General features: G+C 37.2%; 1 protein-coding gene across 6 annotated transcripts in view; it reads left to right on the forward strand.

Moving 5' to 3' along the window:
* The window catches only part of USP53 (ubiquitin specific peptidase 53), a 78020-nt gene that overhangs the window by 7423 nt on the left and 43988 nt on the right, over positions 1 to 26609 (forward strand). For all 6 annotated transcript variants that reach the window (XM_037991348.2, XM_037991343.2, XM_037991336.2 and 3 more), the window contains 2 exons: positions 19285 to 19970; positions 25584 to 25676. In XM_037991348.2, coding sequence (XP_037847276.2) covers positions 19827 to 19970; positions 25584 to 25676 — 237 coding nt within the window. In that variant the 5' untranslated portion in view covers positions 19285 to 19826. The remainder of the gene's footprint in view (positions 1 to 19284; positions 19971 to 25583; positions 25677 to 26609) is intronic.

Here is a 26609-nt window from a genome sequence, read left to right on the forward strand (position 1 = left end):
TATTGGAAAGTATTAATAACTGATATTAAGCACTTAATAAAGTTAAAAATTTTGTTTTTTTCTTATTTAAGCCTTACAGAAATTTTAATAACAGTAAATGTTGTAATTACCCTTATTTTACAGGCAAATGTGGATATATGTTTATAACTGCACAAATGCATTCTGAAGGGACACATAAGACATTGGTAGTGGTTGCCTATGGGGAATATAATTGATATGGGGGAGACTTGGTTTTCCTTATATGCTCTTCCGTACTGTTTAAAAAATTATTTATGAAAATGTATACTAAAAGAGAGGTAAATTGCTGAGTTTTTCCTTTTAGCTGGACTATTAACTCTTTTAGGAAGAAGCAGTGATCTATCAAATTGTATTGATACATTCAGTAGATCTGCTACTGAAGTACTTATTTACATTGGAGTTAAAAACACAAATGCAGTTTGACAAATATAAATTCTTAGAAAAAGTAAGTTTTACTCTTTTATTTGGGGATATATTATTTTACTTATTTCATATTTGCAGTGTTGTAGAGTAATGCAGTTGCTTTTAACAAGCCATAAGTGAACTTCTGAGAATTTCATTCAATGTAAACAGTTTAGGAGAATATAAGATGCTTTGAAGTGATTCTGCCATTTTTCTCATGTTTTTCTTTAAGAATTTCTTAAGCATTGTGAAATATATTTATGTATTTAAACTTTTAGAAATTTTTGCTGTTAAGGAAAAAGTTATTCATGACAATTGTTAAAGACGGTAAGGAAGACACTTGTTACAGATAGATACAGGGAGCACTGCAGTGGAGTCTTGCAGATGGGGAGAGAGATTGGGCTCTACTCTGTATACTACAAGTAAAAACGGGAATTTATAGACAATGATGTGGGTGTAGTTGGTGGATGGAAAATTACTAGGGGGCAACATTAGGAATAAGAGGATTCTGGCCAAACTGACCTAACAGGATTCTTGTTGAAGGCAGGCTAGGGTGATCAGACATCACCTGGAGGATGGTGAAGGATGAGGAACCTAATCAGGTATGAGGGTGATCAGATAAGGAGAATGGCTGGCTTGACTTAGTAGAACTTTTGCTAAAATTGGACAACATAGAGACAAACAAAGAAGTCCAAAAGTTGAGGAATAGATGAAAAAGAACATGGAATAGCTTGAGTAGAGTTTGATCAAGGAGAGAATCTTTGTCAATATTTTCTGACTCTTGTATCTGAAAATATCAAATAGTTCTATTAGTCCCATTCAGAAAATCAAAACTGTCGTATTACATTACAATTAGTATTAGTGGCAGGGGCGCAGTGGCTCATACCTGTAATATCAGCACTTTGAGAGGCTAAGGCAGGAGGTTCGCTTGGGCCCAGGAGGTCAAGGTTGCAGTGAGTCATGATCAGGCCATTACACTCCAGCCTGGGTGACAGAGTGAGACTCTAACTCAAACAAACAAAACAAAACAAAACAAAAATATTAGTAGACCTTAAGGAGCCACCAGGGGAAGGTAAATTATCTGGTGTTGGAAGTTGCCACTGTCCCTAGGCTTAAGGTCCAAAGACAGGAGCCCAAGAGCTGGAGCCTCCAAGCCTGACCTAGAACCTTAGAGGCCTTTCTATAGACGGGGAACTTGAGCCTTCGAGGAGAATATGCCAGAGATAGCACCAGGGCAGAGAGAGAAGGGGAGAAATACCTTGGCTTCTCTCCTCTGTCTTTGATTTTCTGGCAGTGCCTCTCATTGGCTGAAATGGGCCAGAAATGGATTCACAGGGATCCTGGGAAATGTTTGCAGAGATCAGCTCTGTATGGTTGTCCCATACAGAGCAGAGCAAAGGAGAGAGGGGGATGATTTTGAAATCAAACATGGACATAAACTGCATCGCACTGAAAACTTACCACAATATACAATAGCACCTTGCACTTCTCTTCTAGTGCCACCCTAAAGAAGCAAACACTTTTAAGTCTTTCAGCTGATTATTCTATAGTTTTATTTATATTTCTAAATATGAATTCTGTATTGCTATTTGGTGATTTTTCAAGCTTAAATTAACATTAATTTTCTATGATGATGGATGTCAATTTAGTTCTTTTATTTTCGTCCTTATTGTTGCAATAGAATTGTATCTTTTTTAAATTTTAAATTTTGTGAATATGTAATAGTTGCACATCTTTATGGGGTACATGTTATATTTTGATATAAGCCTACAATGTATAATGATCAAATCAGGGTTGATGGGATGTCCATCGCCTTAAACATTTGTTTTTTTGAGTTAGTAACATTCTAATACTACCCTTGTAGTTATTTTGAAATATACAATAAATTACTGTTAACTTTAGTCACCATATTGTGCTACTGAACACGAGAACTTATTCCTTCTAATTGTATTTTTGCACATTGACCAACCTCTCTTTATCCCTCCTCTCCACTTCCTTTCCCAGCCTCTAGTAATCGTTATTCTGCTCTCTATCTCCATGAGATTATTTATTTTTTAGCTCCCACATATGAGTGAGTACATGGAATATTTGTCTTCCTGTGCCTGTCTTACTTCACTGAATATCCTTCAGTTCCATCCATATTGTTTCAATTGACCAGATTTCATTCTTTTTTATGGCTGAATAATATCCACTTATGTATACATACCATATTTTCTTTATCCATTCATCCATTGGTGACACTTAGGACACTTAGAGTGATTCCATATCTTGGCTATTGTGAATAATGCCACAATAAACATGGGAGTACAGACATCTCTTTGATATACTGATTTTCTTTCTTTTGGATATATACCACTAGGGATTGCTGGATTTTACATTACTTCTTTTTCTCCTGGAACGCATGTAATAAAAAAAAAAATATATTATATTCCCACTATTTTTTATAATTATTTTTATGATTTAAATCATTTCAACCACTTTATTATACTTCTTTATAATAAAATAAAAGATGTATATTTTTCCTTTGTGGATTATGTTATACATACAATTACTTTGGGAACCAGTAAATCTGAACTTCCACTGTCTCCATTTTCAGTATCTATATGCACATAATAAATTTTAAGAAATAACTAAAACCTAAGAAGTTAAAAGTTTATTACAAATGTATCTTTTAGTGAGATAAGTTGAGCGTGAGTTAAGGTGCCCAAATAAAGGAAGCTTAAAGTACACCAATATTTTGAGTTGCTCCTTTGTTTGGTACCTGGAGATTTTTGTGGTAAACCTAGAAAATAGAATGCAGTAAGATGTAGGACAGGTGAAGGGTATTTGTCATTATCTTGTAAAGTAGGAGGAAGGCAATTGTGAAAGCAGAACTGGGAAAGAACTACAGACTAATTGTTAGCCAGATCAATTCTAGGAAAGTGTAAATTTGGAAGTGGCAGATCTGTAAATTAATTCCTTTAAATCTAACCATACCTTTAATCTCTGGGAAAATCATTATGTTTTCTTGGATGTGCATATCCCAATTTGAAGATCGCTGCCTTTAAATATAAGAGAACCAAGATTTTAGGGTTGGTGAAAAGTCAAAAAAGGAGAAGGTGACTTGCTAGAGGACAAGTTAGAAATCCCAACTAATTAGGAGTTTCCTCCCTGGTACTTCTGTGTTCGTGATCTTCCTGATGTGCTTCTAGAATCTTTACCTTCCACATTATTTTTCTTAGTGCTACTAGGGTTACCTTAAAACAGGTCTGATCATCATACGTGCTTTGGTTAGAGGTAAAAGTGTTAAATTGGCCCTTAAAGTGTTTAATTCCGAATTTTAGCTCTACTACTTACAGTCTCTAAAACCTGGAGTCCATTAAACTTCTCCTGACCTGATATTTCTTACAGTGTCAAAAGAAGGAAAAAAGTTAGTTTAGTTTAGTGGCTTTCATACTTTTTTGACCATGACTCAAAGTAAGGAAGATGATTTGCATCACAGTCTAAGTACCTATATCCATATAGTATTTTATTGGAGACCTGAATTTCTTTTTAAATATTTTTATTTTATTTTATTTTTTGAGGTGGAGTCTTGCTGTGTTGCACAAGCTGGAGTGCAATGGTGCTATCTCGGCTCACTGCAAGCATCACCTTCTGAGTTCAAGCAATTCTCCTGCCTCAGCCTCCTGAGTAGCTGGGATTACAGGTGTGTGCTACCACACCTGGCTAACTTTTGTATTTTTAGTAGACATGGGGTTTCACCATTTTGGCCAGGCTGGTCTTGAACTCCTGACCTCGTGATCCGCCCACCTTGGCCTCCCAAAGTGTTGGGATTGTAGGCATGAGCCACCACACCTGGCCTGAATTTCTTTAAACAGAACCGATGTTTAAATGCTACATTAAGCCCAAAGCGGCCATGTTTTATTATATTACACAGTGTTAATGATGAACTGTTAGAATGCAAATTACTATATACTAGCCAAAAGAATATCATGACTGTCACATTTTAAACTTGTGTTTCTTAGCATGTATGAGGTTTAAAATTATTTAACAATGAAACCCAGTGCATTTAAATATTGTGGAGTTAGGGAGGGAGGTTAGTTATAAATATCTTTATAGATCTGATTTAAAGCTATGGTTGGGGAGGCTGAGGTGACTAGAATTTGTGGAGCAGAATGCTAGAAGGGAAAGAATTTCACAGAGAGAAAACCCTGGCAGTCTGCATAAGAGTGTCCTTGAATCTCTGGCTGAGAACTGGGTACAGGGAGAAACTCCAGGAGGCTGGGGAAAGGAGTACTTGAAAGTTGAACAGGGGAAATTTGAAACTATGTTGAACAGAATAAAATTGAAAACAATATAGCAGACTGTGTGGGATTTAAACTAAGGCAGTGTGGAGGGAAATTTATAACACGAAATGCTTATATTAGAAAAGAAGAAAGCTCTAAGCTTTTATCAGAAAAATGGAAAAAGAAGAGCAAATTAAGCCCAAAGTAAGCAGAGAAAAAAAATAATAGAGTTCTGGAAACCAATGAAATAGAAAACAGGAAAGCAATAGAAAAAAACAAAAAATTAGTGAAATGAAAAGCTGATTATTTGAAAGTATCAATAAAATTGATCCCTAGCCAAGACTGATCAATAAAAGAGAAGATACAAATTAACAGTATCAGGAGTGAAAGAATGGACATCATTGTAAACCTTACCAACATTAAGGGGATAATACAGAGTATTGTGAATTTTTTTGCCAATAAATTTGACAACTAGGTGAAATGGGAAAAGTCCTTTAAAGACACAAACTATGAAAGCTCACTGAAGAAGTAGTAAAAACCTAAGTAGCGCTTTCTATCAAAGAGATTGAGTTTGTGATTTAAAGTATTCCCATAAAGAAAATTCTAGGCCCAGATAGTGCTACTGATGAATTGCACCAGTCTTTTAAGAAGAAATAATAGCAGGTCTTCATAAACTCTTCCAGAAAATTAAAGAGGAAAAAACCCTTCCCAGTTCACTTTATGAGATGATTATAACTCTAATAACGTCCAGGCGCTGTGGCTCACACCTGTAATCCCAGCACTTTGGGAGGCTGAGGTGGGCGGATCACGAGGTCAGGAGATCGAGACCATCCTGGCTAACATGGTGAAACCCCGTCTCTATTAAAAATACAAAAAATGGCCGGCGCGGTGGCTCAAGCCTGTAATCCCAGCACTTTGGGAGGCCGAGATGGGCGGATCACGAGGTCAGGAGATCGAGACCATCCTGGCTGACACGGTGAAACCCCGTCTCTACTAAAAAATACAAAAAACTAGCCGGGCGAGGTGGCAGGCGCCTGTAGTCCCAGCTACTCGGGAGGCTGAGGCAGGAGAATGGCGTGAACCCAGGAGGCGGAGCTTGCAGTGAGCTGAGATCCGGCCACTGCACTCCAGCCTGGGCGGCAGAGCGAGACTCTGTCTCAAAAAAAAAAAAAAAAAAAAAAAACCACAAAAAATTAGCCGGGCGTGGTGGTGGGTGCTTGTAGTCTCAGCTACTTGGGAGGTTGAGGCAGGAGGATGGCACCCGAGATTGACTTAAAACTCAATAGTAATGAAACAGGAAAGGTTCCCTTGTGCGATGGGGGTGTGACTCGCTTCTTCAGTGTCCCCCTGCTCAGACCTCTAAGGGAGCATACAGATAGTCAGGCTTTGGGGCTCTGATCCCATGGCAGTGTCTAGGGGTGAATGTTTACAGCTCCTGAAGCCCCAGTGAGCGTGTGTTACAGGGTGGCTCTTTTAGTCTACCTATAGGCACTTGTGTTAACCAGCTCAGTTAGACCCTCTACCTTGTCACAAGGACAGAGGGCTTTTTGTATCCCAGGTTTCTTGCCTTGGTGTAGGGAAAGAATCGGATCACATGTGGTCTTGGAGAATGAGTATAAATAAAATTTCATTATTATATAAATAAAGTTTTATTGAGTCAAAGTAGCTCTCAGCCGGTGGGGGAGCCAGAAGGGAGATGGTTTTCACCTGGAGTTGGGCTACTAGTTGGCCCCGGCCAAACTCCGCCTCTTCCCGGTGATCGATGACCTGGTGGTGTGCCGGTGCCTGTTGGTGTGCATTTGTGCTGGCATGCTTCTTTTGATGACCAGCTGCTCGCATCTTCTTCCGCCGATGTGCTCCTCTTGACATCTGGCTGCCGTGTGTGTGTGCTCACTAGGGTTTCGGGTTTTTATAGGCCCAGGATGGGGGCGTGGTGGGCCACGGTGGTCTTGGGAAATGCAACATTTGGGCACAAAGGCAGGAGTGCCTGTCCTCACCTAGGTCCATGGAGGTGGAGCCCTAGCCAGTGACCACAGCCTCCTCTACCCAGCACTTCCCTTCCCCACTTCCATATCATTTAAAGGAACCATGCTCTTCCCTTCCCAGTACTCCTGTGTCAATAACACATACAACCCAATACAATAATAAGTAGAAGATTTGAATGTGTATTTCTCTGAAGATATATGAATGGCATATATCTTCATAAAACTACTCCATGTCATTAGTCATTACAGAAATGCACATTGTAACTGTAATGTGATACTGCTAAACACACCCACTAGAATAGTTTAACTTAAAAAGACTTACAGTAACAATTGTTGAAGATGTGGAGTAGTTATAACTCTCCTATATAAGGGGGGAGTTAAAAATTGTATAGTATTCAAAAACTTAGGAAAGCACTTTGGCAATTTTCTATAAAGTTAAGCATACATTTACAGTACAACCTAGCAGTCCCACTGCTAGGTATTTACAAGAGAAATGTGTCCACAGAAAGACTTGTACTTGAATGTATATAGGTACTTAATTCATAATAACCCCAAAATGGAAACAACTCTAATTAATCTACCTACTGGTAAAGAGATAAGCAAAAGAATATTACTTTGTAATCAAAAGGAATGCACAACTACTGATTTGTGCAGCAATACAGATGAAACTCAAAAGTATGAGTTCATTTATGAGAAATTCTAGAAAAGTTGAAACTAGGACAGAAAGTGGATCAGTGTTTCCTTGCCGGTTGAATGTATTAATTTTCTATACTACGTAACAGATTGCCACAACTTTAACAGCTTAAAACAATGCACATTTATTATTTCACAGTGTTAGTAGGTCAGAAGTCTAGGTCGTTTTTAACTGGATTCTCTGCTCTCTGTCTTACAAAAGTGGTCGAAGCATCAAATGACCTGGCCTTTTATCTGGAAACCCTAAGGAAGAAGAATCTGCTTTCGGGTTCATTCAGGTTGTTGGCAGAGGTATTTCCTTGTAGGAGTGAGGTTCCTGTTTCTTTGTTAACTGTCAACCACGACCTGTTCTCTCATGTTAAGGCCCCCTCCACCTTTGAAGCAGCAATGGCACATCAAGTCTTTCTCGTGCTTTAAATCTCTCTTTTTCTGTCACCAACCAGAGAAAGCGCTCTGCTTTTAAGGATTCATGTGATTACATTAGGCCCAACCAGATAATCGCCATATTTTTAGGTCAACTGTGCCATATAACGTAACGTGATAATGGAATAGATATCTTGTCATATTTACAGGTTTCTATAGGGTGTGAAATCTGGGGGTGGGGGTTGGGTGCACTTTTGGAATTCTGCCTACCACAGTGAGGAAGGTTATTGACTGTGAAGCGGCACAGGAGAGCTTCTCAGGGTGATGGAAATGTTCTATAGCTTGGTTCTGGTAATGGTTACATGACTGTAGGTTTGTCAAAACTTATTGAACTGTACACTAACGGGATGAATTTTATTGATTGCAACTTACACTTCAAAAGCTGGTTAACTTAAACATCCTATGTACAAAAATATTGTACATAGGAAAATTAGCTGTCACTGAGATACTAGTGACCTCTGAATGGTTTAATTTGTATCTTATCAAATAGAAAATAGACTAAAATGGAAATAGAAAAAACAATATAAAATAGAAGAAAGAGTAAGGAAAACTACAGTCGTGTGTGTAAGTAGATTTAGAGGAATAAAAGGGAGGAAGGAGTTAATTACTAGCTGTTCCTCTAGACCTTCTGTTAGAGTTAGATTCCTTCTGCTCTGCCTTCCTTTTTGCTGCCCAGGTATTCTGCCTGGGGATTATAAATCTGAATGGTCTTAGCATCATCAGCTCTAGACCTCTGTCAGATATAATAGCAATTGTGCACAACATAGACTATAGTGACTATCTGCTATCATCCATCCAGCCATCTATATATGGTGCCATTATGTGAAACAAAGAGTAAAATAATATTGTCCTTTTGGCTCCAGTGTAATAATTACTACCATAAACCTGGTGTTTCTGATATTCTTTCAGGCTGCCATTTTTCTCACTTGCATGCCCTTTCTTTACCATTTCATCTATTCTTATGGTTTCATATGTTTATATATTCATGACTTGAAAATCCATTGTGTTCAACTCTAAACTCTTCTCCAGGATTACCTTTTGAATCTAAATGTTTACTGGATCTCACCCCTTGAATGTTCTGTAGAATCTCTTTCATTTTATCCCAAATGGAACTCTATTTTCTCTCAAACAAGCTCATTTTCCTATAAATGCTATTTGAGTTGGTGTAACAGTCCTACTACCATTCACTGTAGAAAACTGGGAACTTTCTTTACTTTCCTCTCTGCTTCATAGGTTTTGCTGACCTTACATCTGAAAGAGTGTCATATTCATCCCCTGTTCCTGCTACCGCTGCCCTTGTGCAGGCCCATGCCATCTCTCCTCCGCATTCCTTCACCAGCCTCGCAATTTATCCCTTTTACTTGCAGATTAATTTACCTCAAATTCATCTGATTCATTGCCATGTTCTGTTTATACCACAAGTCTGATTGTAATTTCCCTGCTTAAAACCAACAAAAGCTTTTTGCCACCTATTAGGTGAAGTCTAAATTTCTTATGTGACCTTCAAGACCAGCCATGATCTGACCCCTGGTTCTGTCTGCCTCATACTTTATTGTGTATATTACTTGATTACTTGGTTCATAGCATTTCTTTGAAATACATCTTGTCCTCCCAACATACACATGAAACTTGTGCTCATTTTTCGTTTTATAGTAAGATGTAACCTCTCTAAGAAGCCCATTCTGCTTCCACATGGATCTTATGCTATAATATGCATATCTCTGACTTTGCATATTTACATGTTTTGTTCTTTTTTTCTTTGGGCTTCAGCTGCACATAACTGAGTTAATATTTTTTTATTTTCTAAGTTGGCTGTCTAACCCTGTTTCAATTATACATATATACTCTTCCTTGTTCAGGTGATCATATAATGCATATGTGTTTTCACACATACATTGTTTTACCAAAGTAAGATCATATTAAATTCCTGCATTTTGCCTTTGTCACTCAACAACACTGTTGTATTTTCCTCTAACGTGGTCTTGTGGTCTGTCTCTGGAGAGTGGCCATAAACATTACCCCGTCCCTGACAGGACTTCAGGAGATCTGGTCATTGGTGTTTACAGTGTGCCTTTCACAGGATACTTCTTTATCCTGGCATATGACCTAATGCCTTAGTGTCCATGACCCTTGATAGGTGTCTCTCACAGGAAACTTGTTTATACTGGCAGATGCCCTTGTAGCTCTTGTCTTACCTGTGTTGAGTTTATTCCTATCTAGATAGCCATTCTCTGGGAGAGTCCTGACCAGAAAAGAAGTTGGATTCCGCTGTTATTGGGTGAGACACACAGGATACAACTCACCAAAACACATGAAATAACAGAAGCAGTGTTACTTACAAATTGAGAGAGGAGAGGGCAGCATGCCTCCTACGGCCAACTGGAAGTGAGGAGCCACCAAGACACGCATATTCAACCGCTGGGTAGGGAGCAAGAGACAGAGAGCGAGGGGAACCTGTGGGCCAAAGCCTTTATTGGAGTCCAGGATATTACCTAGGTGGGTTTCCTGCAGGGAGTTCTAATTGGTGGGTTTAGAGTAAGTGGGTACATGTTTCATGGAGTCACTGTGACTGAAAGGTGGTCACTGTGGCATATCTGCACAGCCCATGCAGGCTGTGAGTCAGTAGGTCAAGTCAAGGGGGTTGTATTTCACTGACCACCTATAAAGAGGTGGTAACTAGGAAGCAATTGTATAAAGTAGATATCTGGATTGACCACATTGAGGAACTAGCAGGCAGAAAACTGGAAACTGTCAAGGGTAACTGAGTACTGTTTCTGGTACGAGAAAGTCCAACTTATGTTCAAAGTGAATGCAGAGGTAACATAAAATTATAGGAATTCACTGCAAACACCCTGTTAGCAATTATGTTCCTACTGATGGACATTTACTTTATTTCCTTCATTATTTACTAGTACAACCTAATGTACCTCAATAAAAATAGTACTTTTATTTCTGGGGTATAGATTCTCAGTATTGAGTTTTGGAGGTTGAAGTGTGTTTTAAATTTTAATAGTTGTTGCCATGTTGATCTAATATTGCCAGAGGGTATAATAGCATGATTACATTTTTTGTTAGCAGTGAAAGAAGGTACTTCTTCCCTTTTATCCTCACCAATAGTATTTTAATATTTTTGCCAGTCTGCTAGAAATGAAGCAGCTTTCAACTACTGTACTATAATTCCTCTGATTTTGGAGGTCCCCAAGATCCCTCCCACCTGACAGATTTGTTGATTCTCTAGCAGGACTCACAGGGCTCAGCATATACTTGTATGCATTGCTGTGATTTATTACAATGAAAGGATGTAAAGCAGGATCAGCAAACAGAGAAGGAGCAGGAGGTGATGTCTGGAGGAAACCAGGCACAAACTTCCAGTTGTCTTCTGCCGGTGGAGTCATACAGGGCACACTGATTTCTCCAGCAATAGATTTTGTGATGACATGTGTAAAATGTTGTGTACCAGGACGCTCATTAGAGACTCAGTGCTTAACATTTTATTATGGGGTGGTCACATAAGCATCTTCTGCCTGGGACGTACCAAAATTCCAGAGTTCCAGAAGGAAAACAGGTGTTCAGGATAAACATTTTGTCTGTGCAGTTTAAGTGCAGTGACCCACTCTTATCAGGGTCGTAGAAAGCCTTCCCAAATCTTGAATTCCCAAAGGTCAGCCCTGCAAGCAGACCACTGTAAGGATGGCAGTCTCAGGAGTGCTATGTAAAGTCTTTTCTTTTGCTCTTTTTAAAAATCAGCTTTATTGAAATGTAATCACATACCATACAGTTCACCCTTTAAAAGTGTAAAATTCAGTGGTTTTTAGTATATTCACAGAAATATATGTACATTACCATAGTCAATTTTGGAACATTCTTACCACCTCAGAAAGAAACTCTAACTTTAATGATCACCCCTCATGCTCCTATAGCCCCCACTTGTCCAGTCCTAAACAACCATTAATCTTCTCTCTATCTTAGTAGATTTCCTAGTTGTGGATATTTCATATGAATGGAATCATATAATATGTGATCTTTTGTAACTGACTTCTTACACTTTGCTTAACTTTTTTAATGTTCATTCATGTTGTAATATGTGTCACTACTTCCTTTTTATGGCTGAATAATATTCCACTATATGAATATACATAACACATTTTGTTTATCCATTGATTGGTTGATGGACATTTGTTTGGGTTGTTTCCACTTTTTGACTGTTATGAATAATACTCTGTTAGCTATTTTCTTCACAGCCTCCCAAATATTTATTGAGAGAATAAATACAGACTCACGTTTTCATTCTCATAATAAACTGCATTATTCTTTTCAATAGTGTGTTATTCCTTTGACATATTGATAGATTCTGTTTGCTAGCATTTTATTTATAATTTTTGTACCTATAATCATGTCACATTCATATGAGATTTATTATGTTTTGATATGAAGGATATGTTAGCCTTATGAAATGATTTGGGGTTACTTTCTATTTCATTTTCCCTGTGGCCTGCAGGGATCTAACACTAGAATTAACTTTTATTTGAAGTCTAGATGAATTTATCTGACCCAGATGCCGTTTAACATGGGAGAACTTTTATCTCTTTTCCATTTTTTTCTAAACTAGCCTTTTTAAGCTTTTCATTTTTTTTTGTATTAATTTTGGTAATTTGTATTTTGTAGGAAATTACCTGTTCCTTTAGATTTTCAAAGTTATTGCCATAAGAAAGTAATATTCTTACCATTGCTTATGTGTCTGGTTATTTCTCCTTTATCAATTTCGTTAGTGTTTATGTTTCTCTCTCTCTCTCTCTTTTTTTTTTTTTCACCTTTATCAGGCTTTTTGTAAAGATGTTGTCAGTTTTTGTAAAATTTTACTTTGGGATTTATTTTTTCTATTTTTCGACTATAAATTGACTTGGAAATCTGTTTTCTTTTTAGTATTTAGGTTTCACAGTTTTCATCTTTCTTCTCTTTTTACCTACATCATGTTTGAATTCTTTGAGTTACACATCCTGTTTTTATCTGAGTTTCTCAGTCTCTAATTCTGGGAAATTCTTAATCATTTCTAGAGATATTTACTTATTTCCCTTCCTGAGAATCTTACTAGATATTGACATTTAAATATTTTAACAATGTCTCATACCTTTTGAGAAGTGTTTATATTTTCTGCTTCCTTATTCCTTTTTTAATGTTTTGTAGGAGAATTGCTTGACCTGAACTTGTTGCTCACTAGTATGTTCTTGCCCTATATTCTGTTTTTTGTTGTTGTTGTTGTTTTTTTTTTTTTTTTTGAGACGGAGTCTTGCTCTGTCACCCAGGCTGGAATGCAGTGGCGCGATCTCAGCTCACTGCAAACTCCGCCTCCCGGGTTCACACCATTCTCCTGCCTCAGCCTCCCCAGTAGCTGGGACTACAGGCGCCCGCCACCACACACGGCTAATTTTTTGGTATTTTTTAGTAGAGACAGGGTTTCACCATGTTAGCCAGGATGGTCTCGATCTCCTGACCTTGTGATCTGCCCGCCTCGGGCTCCCAAAGTGCTGGGATTACAGGTGTGAGCCACCGCGCCTGCTAGTTAACTCATCGAGTTTTTTATTTTCAATTTGCTAGTTAACTCATTGAGTTTTTTATTTCAGCAGTTTGAAAAATCTTGACATATCTTCAACTGGTGAATATTTATTATGTTTGTTTTAAATTTGTGTTCTCTTTAGTCTTTTTTCTTATGGTATAGATTGTTCAGTTTGTTGCTTTTCTTTCATTGTGCTCATACTCTCCAAGTGTCTGGTTATATTTTTCCTAGAAGTACCAAGTTATGAGCTAGTAATATTTGCCTGGGGAGCAGGGTGAAAGACTAGGCTCTAACATGCGTCTTTGTGTGATTTCATGGAGTAGAGGTGGGGGTGTATGAACTTGATTCGGGGTGATGCAGTTCGACAGTTGGTGCCAAAAAGGAACTTCCTGTTGACCTGCCTAGAGGCATCATCTTCTCCAGGACCTGCTATTCTTATTGTATTTATGCAGCACGGATGAGGACAGAACACACAGGAGCCTTGCAGGTGACCTAAACTTGTTACCATTTCCCAAACTGCTTGTGTTCTGGTGCTTTCCTGATATAATAATCTCCTGTACTCTGCAGATGGCACTGGGGTGGTAGCAGAGCTTTTCTGTCTCATTGCATCCTGTAGGGTAGAAATTCTCTGCCCAGAGCAATGTAAGGACTGGAAAAGGTCATAACTAGGTGTTTTCCAGTTGGTAGCATTTGGCCTGCTCCATCTCTTGGTTGCCATTTCCTTAACACTCTAGAAGCCAGTTGCTTTTAGTGTCCCCAAGGTTTTTCCTTCATTAGACTGCTTTTTGCTTTTGTGTAATCTACAGGGTTGAGATGGAGGGAGGGAAGCAGGAGTTTGAAATCTTGTGCTGGAATGGAAGCCATAATATTTTTAAATTATCTGTTTGTGTCTGTGCCCCTCACCAAACTAAACCCCTTAAGGGTAGTGATTTTTGTATGTACGCTAAGGTATATATTAAAATAGTTCATGGGGCAGACTTGGTGTCTAATAAAGTTTATTGAAAATATTACTTCAAAAAGATTCTTTCATTAAAAATAAAAATGTACTACCAATACAGAACTTCCTTAATGTTGTAAAAACATGATTAAATTTATTAAAACCTTAATTTGTGCGCAAAGTTTCAGGATCATTTAGATCACTTTAGAAGGGGCTATAAACTGTAGAGTAAAATAAAAATAAGAAAACAACTAACATAATGCATTCATCCCTCAGTGGACTGGTTCCAGGACCTACTGCAGATACCACAATCCATGGATTCTTAAATCCTTCAGTGGACCTTGGGGAACCCACAGATAGTAAAAGTTGGTCCTCCACAGCTGAGGTTCCGCATCCCACAAACACTGTATTTTTGATCTGTGGTTCTTGAATCCACAGATGCAGAACTGGTGGATATGGAGGACTGGCTGTATAGTGCTCCAAATGTTTTGTAATTCTCAAAACATTTAACCTATGTTAAAACAGCGCTGTTATTGTTATCCCCATCTTAAAAGTGAAGAAACCATGAATCAGAGATGGTAAGAATGTATCTAAGACTAAGCAGCCAATAAATAGGCCTAGAAACAAAGTCTCCTGACTTGGATTCTTTTAGAGACTGATGCTTCTTTATTTTTCAGTGCTTCTCTATTTTAATGGCTATTTGATTAATGATATTGAACTGATCTGTGTCATTATGTCTGTCATCTTTTTGTGCTATGGAACTCAATGACTGTTACCCAGAGTTTTTGTTTTTAGAGACAGCATCTTGCTGCCACCCAGGCTGGAGTGCAGTGGTGCAATCTTAGTTCACTGTAGCCTCAAACTTCTGGGCTCAAGTAATCCTCCCGCCTCAGCTTCCTGAGTATAACTATGCTTGGCTATTTTTTTTTTTTTTAATTTTTTGTAGAGACAAGGTCTTGCTATGTTGCCCAGGCTAGTCTTGAACCCCTAGTTTCAAGTGATCCTCCCCACTCGACCTCCAGAAGTGCTGGGATTACACACGTGGGCCACCCTGCGTGGTCATCACCAGAGTTTAAAGCGAGAGTTCTTAAAAAGGGCTTGTGAAATCCCACATGATCTGTGTTTTTCCCATTTACTTTTCTCTTTGTTCACATTTCTCCTGCCACACTAGGCTTTATATTACTATTTCTCCACTGTATCAGATATGCTCCTCAGTATCTTTGAGGTTTCTGTTCACTGTGCTTGGAATTCTTTCTCTCAGGTGGCTTCTTCATCCCTTTCCAATCTTTGTGCAAATGTAACCTCAATGAGACCATTGTTCATTATCCTATCTAAAAGCACAAACCATCCCACATTATATATACTTCCTATCTCCTTTTCTTAGATTGCTTTTGTTGCTACTTAGAACATAACCCTTCTAGTACACTGTACAATTTATTATACATTAAGGTCTTGTCTGCCTTTCGTCATTATAATGTTATTTCCAGTGACTGGTTCAATACGTGACTCAAAAAACATTGAATGAAGTAATTCATCAACAAAATTCAGTTGATTAGACAAAACTGTTATTAATACAGGTATACCGCTGAGGTATTGCAGGTTTGATTCCAGACCACTGCAGTAAAGCAAGTTGCAGGAATTTTTTTGTTTTGCTGTGCGTGTAAAAGTTATGTTTACACTATACCACAGTCTATTAAGTGTGCAAAATAGCATTGTCTAAAAAGACAATGTATATATCTTATTTAAAAGCTACAGTTAGAAAATGCTAATGATCATTTGAGCTTTCAGTGAGTTGTAACCTTTTTGCTGGTAGAGGGTCTCGCCTTGATGTTGATGGCTGCGACTGAATCAGGGTGATGGTTGCTGAAGGTTGAGGTGGCTGTGGCTATTTCTTAAAATAAGACAATGATGAAGTTTGTCGCATTGACTCTTTCTTTCACCAAAGATTCCTCTGTAGCATGTGACAACATATCAAACAGTGTAGCTGTTTGATAACATATTCCCCACCATAGATCTTCTTTCAGAATTGGGGTCGAATGCTGACACTGCAGTAATGTTCTAAACAGCATCTTCACCAGAAGTTGGTTTCATCTCAGGAAACCACTTTCTTTACTCAGCCACAAGAAGCAATTCCCCTGTTCAAGTTTTATCATGAGATTGTAGCAATTCAGTCACATCTTCACATTCCACCTACAATTTTAGTTCTCTTGCTGTTTACATCCAGTTACTTTCTCCACTGAAGTCTTGAGCCCCTCAGAGTCATTTGTAAGTGTTGGAATCATTAACCAAATATCCTGTTAATGTTGATATTTTGCCCTCTTCTTGTGAATCCTGATTGTTCTTCATGGCGTCTAGAATAGTGAATCCTTTTCAGAAGGTTTTTCAGTTTACTTTGCCCAGATCCATCAGAGGACTCTCTTTCTGTGGCAGCTATGGCCTTATGAAGTGTGTTTCTTTTTTTTTTCTACTTTTTTTTTTGAGACGGAGTCTCGCTCTGTTGCCCAGGCGGGAGTGGTGTGATCTCTGCTCACTGCAAGCTCCGCTGCCTCCCAGGTTCACGCCATTTTCCTGCCTCAGCCTCCCTAGAAGCTGGGACTACAGGCGCCCGCCACCATGCCCAGCTACAGTTTTTTTATTTTTAGTAGAGACGGGGTTTTACCGTGTTCGCCAGGATGGTCTCGATCTCCTGACCTCGTGATCCGCCCGCCTTGGCCGCCCAAAGTGCTAGGATTACAGGCGTGAGCCACCACGCCCGGCCCGAAATGTGTTTCTTAAATAACGGGACTTAAAAGTCAAAATACTCCTTGATCCATGAACTGCAGAATGGTTATTGCAGGGATGAAAGCGACATTCATCTCTTTGTACATCACCATCAAGAAATCTTGGGTAACCAGGTGCATTGTCAATAAACAGTAATATTTTGAAAGGAATCTTTTTCTGAGCAGTAGGTCTTCAACTGTGGGCTTAAAATATTCAGTAAACCATGCTGTAAACAGATGTGCTGTCATCCAGGCTTTGTTGTTCCATTTGTAGAGTACAGTCAGTCTAGATTTATCATGATTTTTAAGGCCCTAGAATTTTCAGAATGATAAGTGAGCATTGGCTTCAACTCGAAGTCAACAACTGCATTAGGTCCTAATAAGAGAGTTGGCCTGCAGCTGGAAAGGCGGCCGCCCCCTCGCCCGTCACACAACGCACATTCTTGGGGAACCTGGTGCTAAACCATTTGTAGATGACCTGCTTCTGGGTCGGGGTTTTGTATGTAGCAGAGCAGCTCCCTCACTGCAATCTATTCAAAGTCAGCCCTCAACACAAGGGTTGGAAAAAATTAAAAAGTAATTAAAAAAAAAGAAAAAAAAAAAAGAGTCAGTCTGTCCTTTGAAGCTTTGAAGCCAGGCATTGACTTCTTTCTGACTGAGAATGTCCTGGATGGCATCTTCTTCTATCTGTCCATATCATTGTCAGTCTTCAACTGTTTCTTCAACAGATGACAGTCTTCATCTGTCAAACAGTTGATGACTGTTTCTTCTTCAACACTGAAAATCTGCTAATTAGTGTAGCCATCAGTTAGCTAGATCTCTGGATAATTTGCTGTAGCTTCTCCATCAGCATTTGCTGACTCACCTTGTATTTTTATGTTATGGAGATGGTATCTTTCCTTAAACCTCCTGAACCAACCTCTTTTAGCTTCCTGCTTTTCTTCTTTAGCTTCCTCATCCTCTTTTTCTCAGCTTTCATAGAATTAAAGAGCGTTAGGGCCTTGCTCTGGATTGGGCTTTGGCTTGAAGGAATGTTGTAACTGGTTGGATATTCTATCCAGGCCACTCAAATTTTCTCAGTATCAGCAATAAGGGAGTTTCGCTTTCTTATCATTCAGGTGTTTACTTGAGTAGCACTTTTAATTTTCCTTCAAGTGCTTTCCCTTTGCATTCACAACTTGGGTTACTTACTGTTTGGTGTAGGAAGCCTACCTTTCCGCCTGTCTCGGCTTTCAACATGCCTTCCTCACCAAGCTTAGTCATTTCCAACTTTTAACTGAAAATGAGAGACATGCGACTCCTTTTACTTGAACACCTAGGGGCCATTGTAGGGTTATGAACTGACGTCATTTCAATACTGCTGCATCTCAGGGAATAGGGAGGCCTGAGGACAGGAGAGAGTTGGGGAAACAGGTGGTCAGTGGAGCAGTCAGAATACACACATTCATGGATTATGCTTGCTATCGTATATGGGAGTGGTTCATATTGCCTGAAAACAATTACAGTAGTAACATCAAAGATAACTCATCACAGGTCAGCATAACGGATACAGTAATAATGAAAAAGAATTACTGAAGTGTCACATAGACATGAAGTGGGCATATGCTGTTGGGAAAATGGTGCTGGTAGATTGGCTTGGTACAGGGTTGGCACACACCTTCAATTTGTTAAAAAGGCAGTATATCTGCAAAGTGCAATTGAGTAAAATGCTATAAAACAAGGTATTCTTGTACTCATTTGTTTTTAATTCATAAGTTTAACATTTGAAGTCCTTTTAATCAGGAGTGTGCATTTGTTGATACCATGGAAATTTAATTCACCAAGATTTATTTATGACTTAAAGGTTTCTTTTGAATAATTATACATATCCTTTACATAAAATCTGTCTTTTTTGGAAAAATACAATTCTGTGTAAGACGGATAACAATATATTAATAAATAGAACAATTTAGTATTGACAGATATAGGATACCAGCTGAAATATAATTTCTAGGTTTTTGGAGAATATTTTCCTTATGAAACCATCTTTTGAACATTGAGCTTAAGATAGGTAGGGATTGATGTCACAGTGATATTTTAAAAATGTAAATGATGAAATTTAAAAAAATATGTATTAGAATGCTATCAGTTCTAATCCTTTTTATGATGAGTTTTAATTCTGTATTCAATATTTGTGTTGAAATGGTAAAGTTAAGAGTTTTCTTATTTGCATTTGCTCTTATTTAAACTTTTTTTTTCTTTTTTGTAGATTTGCTTTGAGGTCACATTGATATGAAATATGGAGTCACCTTTCATAACTTCACCTGGGAAAGAGAAAGAAAACTTTCTTGTTAAAAAAACATAAGGAAAACAAACAACCAAAGGAATCATGCCAAATGCCAACTCTCCATCTTTTTGTATTATTAGCATTTTCTGTGCATCAGGACAAATGGCTTATGCATTGAAGGAGATGATTTGCTTATCAGTATTTTTAGCCATTAAAAAAAATCGTTTTCATATTAACCTTATACAGCTCCCATAAAATTTAACACATCTAAACGTCTTTAAGGCCTTGTTTAAAACAGCTTTCTTTTTTAGTGCTTAGAACTTCTATATTTATGCACCGTATTGTTACTTGTCAAAGTCTTTAAGAGTTTATAACATCAGGAAAGATATGGACTTGGAAACTTCCATTATTAAAATAGACTGCAGTGGATTTAAGTGGACAATTCAAGACATCCATTTTATTGTCCAAAATATTACATAAAAGTGTATAGGTTTTAGCCTAAATGCAAACAAAGTTGCTTGAAAATGGCATGGGTAAAATTCTTACGGAAACCTGGTGGCAATCTTGGAAAAGTTTATCAGCCTGGAAGTATGCTATCCCTAGCCCCTACCAAAGGCTTGTTAAATGAACCAGGACAAAACAGCTGCTTTCTTAATAGTGCTGTACAGGTGAGACCATAATTACTTATTATATTTTAAAAAGTACATTTCAGAATATCCTTTGTTTAATGCTTCTTTAGCTCATACATTAAAAATAAAGTTACTATAGATTAGAATGACTTTTTAATATAACTTTTAATGGGAGCAAAAATGTTTTGGCTGGTCATTTTGGTTTTTATAATAAATGGAAATGTTTTTTTCAACAGACTGATGTATCGCTGTGATATAAATAATCTTCTTGTTTAAAAGGTTTATTTAGTAAATTAAGGACATTTTTCTAACATACACAAACGTTTTTGTTTTAATCAGCTAACACCCCTCCCTTAAAAAAACATACAGTAGGGCGAGGTGGCAGGCGCCTGTAGTCCCAGCTACTCGGGAGGCTGAGGCAGGAGAATGGCGTGAACCCGGGAGGCGGAGCTTGCAGTGAGCTGAGATCCAGCCACTGCACTCCAGCCTGGGCGACAGAGCGAGACTCCCTCTCAAAAAAAAAAAAAAAATACAGTATATGGATCCCTGTAGATAGAATAAAAAGACTGCTTGGATTGAAATGAGAATGCAGAGTTTTTAATCTCAGTACTCAAACTCCCTTCACCTCCCACTGTGGTCCTTAAATTACCTCTGTGGAATCATCATTTGGGCAGCACTGTTTTGGTTAAATTGGAGGATAATCCATTTTGCTTCAATCCTTATTGAAAATCTTTTAATTAACCTGCTTTTCTGCCTTAGATAACTATACTTTCTTATGCATAATAAAGTTTTAATTCAGCAGTTTTAGATTTTATAGATCTTGTGTCCTGACCATTGTAGAGTACTAAAGATGAGGAAGATTTAGAATACTGATAAATTTTTCTATTGACCTTAGAATATACCTTAAAAGAATTCATATATAATGATTCACTTTTCATGTGTATTGTTTTTTCTTTTGAAAACTAATAGAGAAAAATCTTTGTTGATTAGCTCATTTGATGGATAAACGTGTGTAACGTGTGTCAAGTGTACAGACGTCTGACTCAGAGCTGTGTTCTCCGTTGCCTTCTACCTGAGACAGATGCCAAACTTGAATGTTCTCTAACTCACCCAGGAAAGAGAAGCAGCTGGTATTAAGAAAGCATTAATTTACTTTAGTTCACTTAAATGCTAGTGTTCTGCCCTGGCTCAAAGATCCCACTGACATTACTGTGACAAATGCAGAAAAATATTTATTCAGTGGCAATGGATATAGTGAAATATTAGATACCAAAAGACCTGGAATTAAATGCTTTTGATGGAATCAGGCTGTGAGAAAGGGTTTCTGCCTTTTCAGATACTTTTCTATTTACCCCTTTTCCTACCCTTTTTCCCTTTTATGTTTTCCCCTCTGTTTCTGTCCTTTTCATTAGCACCCAAAATACTATGTATAGTTCAGAGAAACAAAACGCATATTAGAACAGGTGAAAATTTTGAGTGAGGAAACTTACATGGATCAGAACATTGAGAAGTATTCCTATGATGATGTATTTTTTAAAAAATGAACGTTCTGACATTTACCATGAAGACTGTTTACTTATACTATCTGCATAGTTGCCATTTCTGGTGCTCATCAGTTTTTTGCATAGATCCACATTCCATCTGATATCCTTTGCTTTTGCTTGAAGGTTCTTTCTTGTAATACAGGTTTATTGGTGATCAATTCTTTCAGCTTTTGTATGTCTGAAAAAGATCTGTATTTCACTTTTGTTTTTGAAAGATATTTTCACTCATTAAAGATGGTCCAAGTTGACATTTTTCTTTCAGTACTTTAAAGATTTTTGCTTCTCTGTGTTTTAGCTTGCATTATTCTAATGAAAAAATCTAATATTCTGATCTTTGTTTCTCTGTATGTTATTTGTTCTTTTTCTCTAGGTGCTTTTAAGATTTTTTCCTTATCATTGGCTTAAACCAATTTAATGATGTTTCCTGATATAGGTTTCTTCATATTTCTTGTGTTTGGGTTTGTTGAGCATCTTGGATCTGTGGGTTTTGGATTTAAATCAAATTTGGAAACACTTTGTTATTTCTTCAAATAATTTTTCTGACTCTTCCCTTCTTTGGGGTTTTCCAGTTACATATGCAGTGGGTTGCCTGAAGTTTTCCAGTTGTTTTACAGCTCACTGATGCTCTCTTTATTTTCTTTCTCAGTCTTTTTTTCTCTTTGTGTTTTATTTTGTGTGGTGTCTGTTACTCCATTTTCAAGTTCATTAATCTTTTCCTTTGTATTGCCTAACTGCTATTAATCCCATCCAGTGTATTTTTTGTCTTAGACATTGTAGTTTTCACTTTGAGAAGTTTGATCTTGGTCTTCTTAAAATCTCTTTCATGTCTCTACTTAGCATTTGCTAGTCTGTTAAACATGTGAAGTGTAGTTGTAATAATTGTTATTATGTACTTGTCTGCTAATTCTGTTATTTGTATAAATACTGGGTGTATTTCAATAACTTGTTTTTTTTTTTTTTTCTTGTTTTTGTTTTCTTTTAATACTTGGTAATCTTTTGTTGGATGTCAGACAAGTTTTACCTTGTCAGGTTATGGATATTTTTATATTCCTAAAAATAATCTAGAACTTTGTTCTGAGACAGAGTTTATTTGGAAGCAGTTTGATCATTTTACTTTAAACTTTGTTAGGCAGGACAGAGCTGTGTTTACTCTTGGATTAAATTCTCTGCTATTGAGACTCTTCTTTTTCAACCATTGCTCTGTGAATTATGAAGTTTTCTCTTTGGCTGCAGGAATAGGCACTATCTTGGGCCTGTGTGAGCTCTGGGCACTATTCCGTCTAATCTTTTTGGGTGTTTCTTTCCCAGGCCTGAGACAGTTTCCTTCATAGTACACCCCCAAATACTGGAGGGGGACCCTCTACTGATCCCTGATGTTAACTCTCTGTGCAGCTCTCTGCAGTACTCTGCCCTGTCAACTCTAGCAGCTTTGGGGGATCTGCTGGTCTCTATTGCCTGCCATATAAGCTAATTTACAAAGTCAATTCTCCCTGACAAAACAACTATTCAAATAGGTTTTCTATGAGATAAGACCTGACTTTCTTTTTGAAAATTCAGAATGCAAATGTTGATTTGCAATTTGATGAATACTTTTTAAAAAATGCTGAGAAATAAATTGTAGAATATGTCTTATAAGAATTTACTAAACACGACATTAAAATGTTTAGATCTGATATAAGACAGAAAAATGAATTTATATGCCATTTCATATTAATATTTAAGCTATTTCTTACATTATTTTCAAGTAAAGAATGTATGATGAAAGGTTTATATTTAATGTATGTATAGATATGTGTTGATCTTTTGGGAATAATATAAGAAATATGTATAAATATTGAAAAATAACTACATTAATTTTGTTAGGCACCATTTAAATTGCTACATGCAAATAATGAAAAAGTGTATATTGCTAAAAACTAATTAGTTCAACAACTAGCTGAAACCTTAATTTTTTAAAAATAAGTGATAGAATATAATCAACATTTTAAAATGAAATGGGACCAGGAACATTGGCTCACACCTGTAATCCTAGCACTTTGGGAGGCCAAAGTGGGTGGATCACTTGAGGTCAGGAGTTTGAGACCAGCTTAGCCAACATGGTGAAACCCTGTCTCTACCAAAAACACAAAAATTAGCTGAGCGTAATGGCAGGCGCCTGTGGTTCCGGCTACTCACGAGGCTGAGGCAGGAGAATCGCTTGAACCCAGGAGGCTGAGGTTGCATTGAGCCAAGAGCACCATCACACTCCAGCCTGGGCAAGAAAGTGAGACTCCATCTAAAAAATAAATAAATAAAAAATAAAATGAAATGGATGAAGATCAACTATAATTAGGATAATTATTTTGTGATAGCCATTTGTTAAAATAGCCTTTACACTATTGTGTTAAAGACAGTAATGTACAGGGAACTGGAAATAAATCACATAAAACATTTTATCTGTAGTTTGATCCAGTGTAACTCAGAGTTTTTGTAATCAGAAAACATTCTAGTTACATTTGGAAGACTTCACTAACTTTATAAACAGATTATAGAGGGTATTATATTTTAGCTGAATATTTTAAACTTTAATGCAAAAGCAGTACAATTAGGTCTAATATAACACATTAGTGTGATTTTAATGTCTGAGAAGCAAAGTTATAACATTTAATATTATAATACTGTTTAATAGCTCACATTTTTTGTATTCTTACTGCTTGTTTGAACATTACATATGTCACCTAATTTAATCCTTACAACATCCGTAAGAGGTAAGTACTACGTTTATCTTTATTTTACTGATGAGAAAACTGAGTCCCAGAAGATATTTTGCCTGAGTCAGTCCAGAAATTGGTAAACAGTAAACCCAGAATTAGAAACCAGACACCTGCCTTCAGATGTGTTTTATTAACCTCAGTGGTATACTATTTCTAAAGCTGTGCTATCATTAAATCATTTTCTTTGTTGGTAAAATGGATTCCATTGTATTTTTTAAAATATGCTAGGATGTGATACTCAAGAAAGTTTTTAAACATCATCAAGTGCTTTGCAAAAACACTGAGTTATCTGTGGTAGAAAAATTGATCCTATTCATTATGCTTTAATAAAAGGCAACGTTTAAGGAGAAATTCTAAAATGACATTTAGTTGTGGAGTAGTTGAAAATATAGGACATATTAAAACCAGTTTGTTTTTATTAACTTTTTGTTTTTATTTGGGAGAAAGGAGAGATCATGAATAGATTTTCTTAGTTAGGTTATTTGAGGACACGACTAAAAGATAGAGAAATTTGAAGATATTATTTGTTTATTGTAGTAGTAGTATCAGTCACAAATAGCACAGGTACTCATTGCATGCCAGTTGAGTACCATACCCTGCTCTAGAAACATTACATATTATTTAATCCTTACAAGAACTTTATGAGACACAAGTACTATTCTTATCCTCATTGTATAGAATTCAAGTATTTCAGAATGATTTTAAGTACTGGACTGATTTGTTTTGACAGTTACAGTCTTTTTGGGTTTGCTTTATCTTTGTCTTTTAGTAGCAGAAGATAAGTGATAATTGCAGCAAGTATATACTTAGGTAATTTGTTAATGGCTGCTGCTTACTATGCTGTACACAGGTACCCCCTTTCTTGTTCCATGTACAGTGACTGCACACACCTCTGCTCACCCCTTTTTCTTGCCATAATGTGCAGACCCCTATTTAGTACACTCTGGCTTTAAAGTCTAATTATATTTCCTTTCAAAATTTCAGTTTGTTTCAAGTATTATAATCACTTCCTCTTTCATGTCTCTGCCAACTTTTCTGTTTGGTATTCCATGTTTCCTGTTCAGACCAAATCCTTAATGAGGAGTTGGTTTTTGCCTGCTCCATGCCTGTCATGGTTTTTCATGTGCACCAGTAACAGTGTCTTCTGAATCCAACTTTTATATATGCACAACATGCATGTAGCAATTTTATACTTGCTGTTATTTCCAGTGGTTATGTATGTGTGATTATGTACAGGCAATTAAAAGAAGTTACTTACTAGCTTTTTGCAATTTGTAAAATATCTAAATCTGTCTTTTGTTACAGTAAGAAAAATCTGTTTGTTTCTTTTTCCTCCACATCTTACTGTTTTTTAGGTCTTATGGCAATTGGATATATTCCGACGAAGCTTGCGGGTTTTGACTGGACATGTTTGTCAGGGAGATGCCTGTATATTTTGTGCATTGAAGGTAACCTTTTAATAGCTCTGAAAAATTACTATCAATTGTTCCTTCAAAAATTTAAGTTTGATAATTGATATATTGGGTCAGTTTGTTGTAACTAAAGTTCACTGTCAGGTGATTAATAGTTTTGAAGATGAATTCTTCACAGTGTGACTTATTCAGGTTTGTGTTTTCATTTTCCTCTTTTATGTAAGGACAGTTAAAAATTAATATTCTAAGTAGAAAATTGTTAGGAACATTATCTTTTTCATTATTTTGCAGTTATTCTTACTCATTTTAACAAATGTTTTTGGAGCTACTACTGAGTTCTGGGTACCAGTGTAGTTACTGAGGATACAGCAGTGAACAAAACTGATAAAAATTGCTGTTCTCATAGAGCTTGTATTCTTATAGAGGAGGAGACAATAATAAGAAAGCAAAATATTATAAGTATGTTAGATAGTAACAGTTGTAACAGTGGAAAAATACATTAGGGAAAGAAAATGGGGAGTGTTGTGTAGCCAGGAAAGCCTCACTGAGAAACTGATATTTGAATCGAGACCTTGAAGAGCCCTCCAGGTAGACAAAGAAACAGCAACTGCAAAGGCCTTGAGGTATGAGTATACCTGACATATTTAAGGAACACCAAGGAAACGTGGGTGGCAGGAGCTTTATGAGCAAGGAAGAGAGTGGTAGAATATGAGCTCCGAAGTGAGGGTGGCCGAGGTGGCTTTAAAACATGTCTGCAGTTTGTTTTGCATGCTTCCTTATCCAAAATCTAATTCCTTGAATATAGACTGGCCTTAATGACTGATATCTGTCGAATAGACTATGGCAGAACTGAGGCTGCAATCCAGATATCTGAGGTTGGGTTAGTTTAGAAAAGGTGATATAGCTATCACCCAGCTCTGTTTCTTGAGTTGCTCATCCTTGGAAGTGAGCCACCATGATGAGGAGGCC

This window comes from Chlorocebus sabaeus, chromosome 7 (assembly GCF_047675955.1).
Source record: "Chlorocebus sabaeus isolate Y175 chromosome 7, mChlSab1.0.hap1, whole genome shotgun sequence".
NCBI lineage: Eukaryota > Metazoa > Chordata > Mammalia > Primates > Cercopithecidae > Chlorocebus > Chlorocebus sabaeus.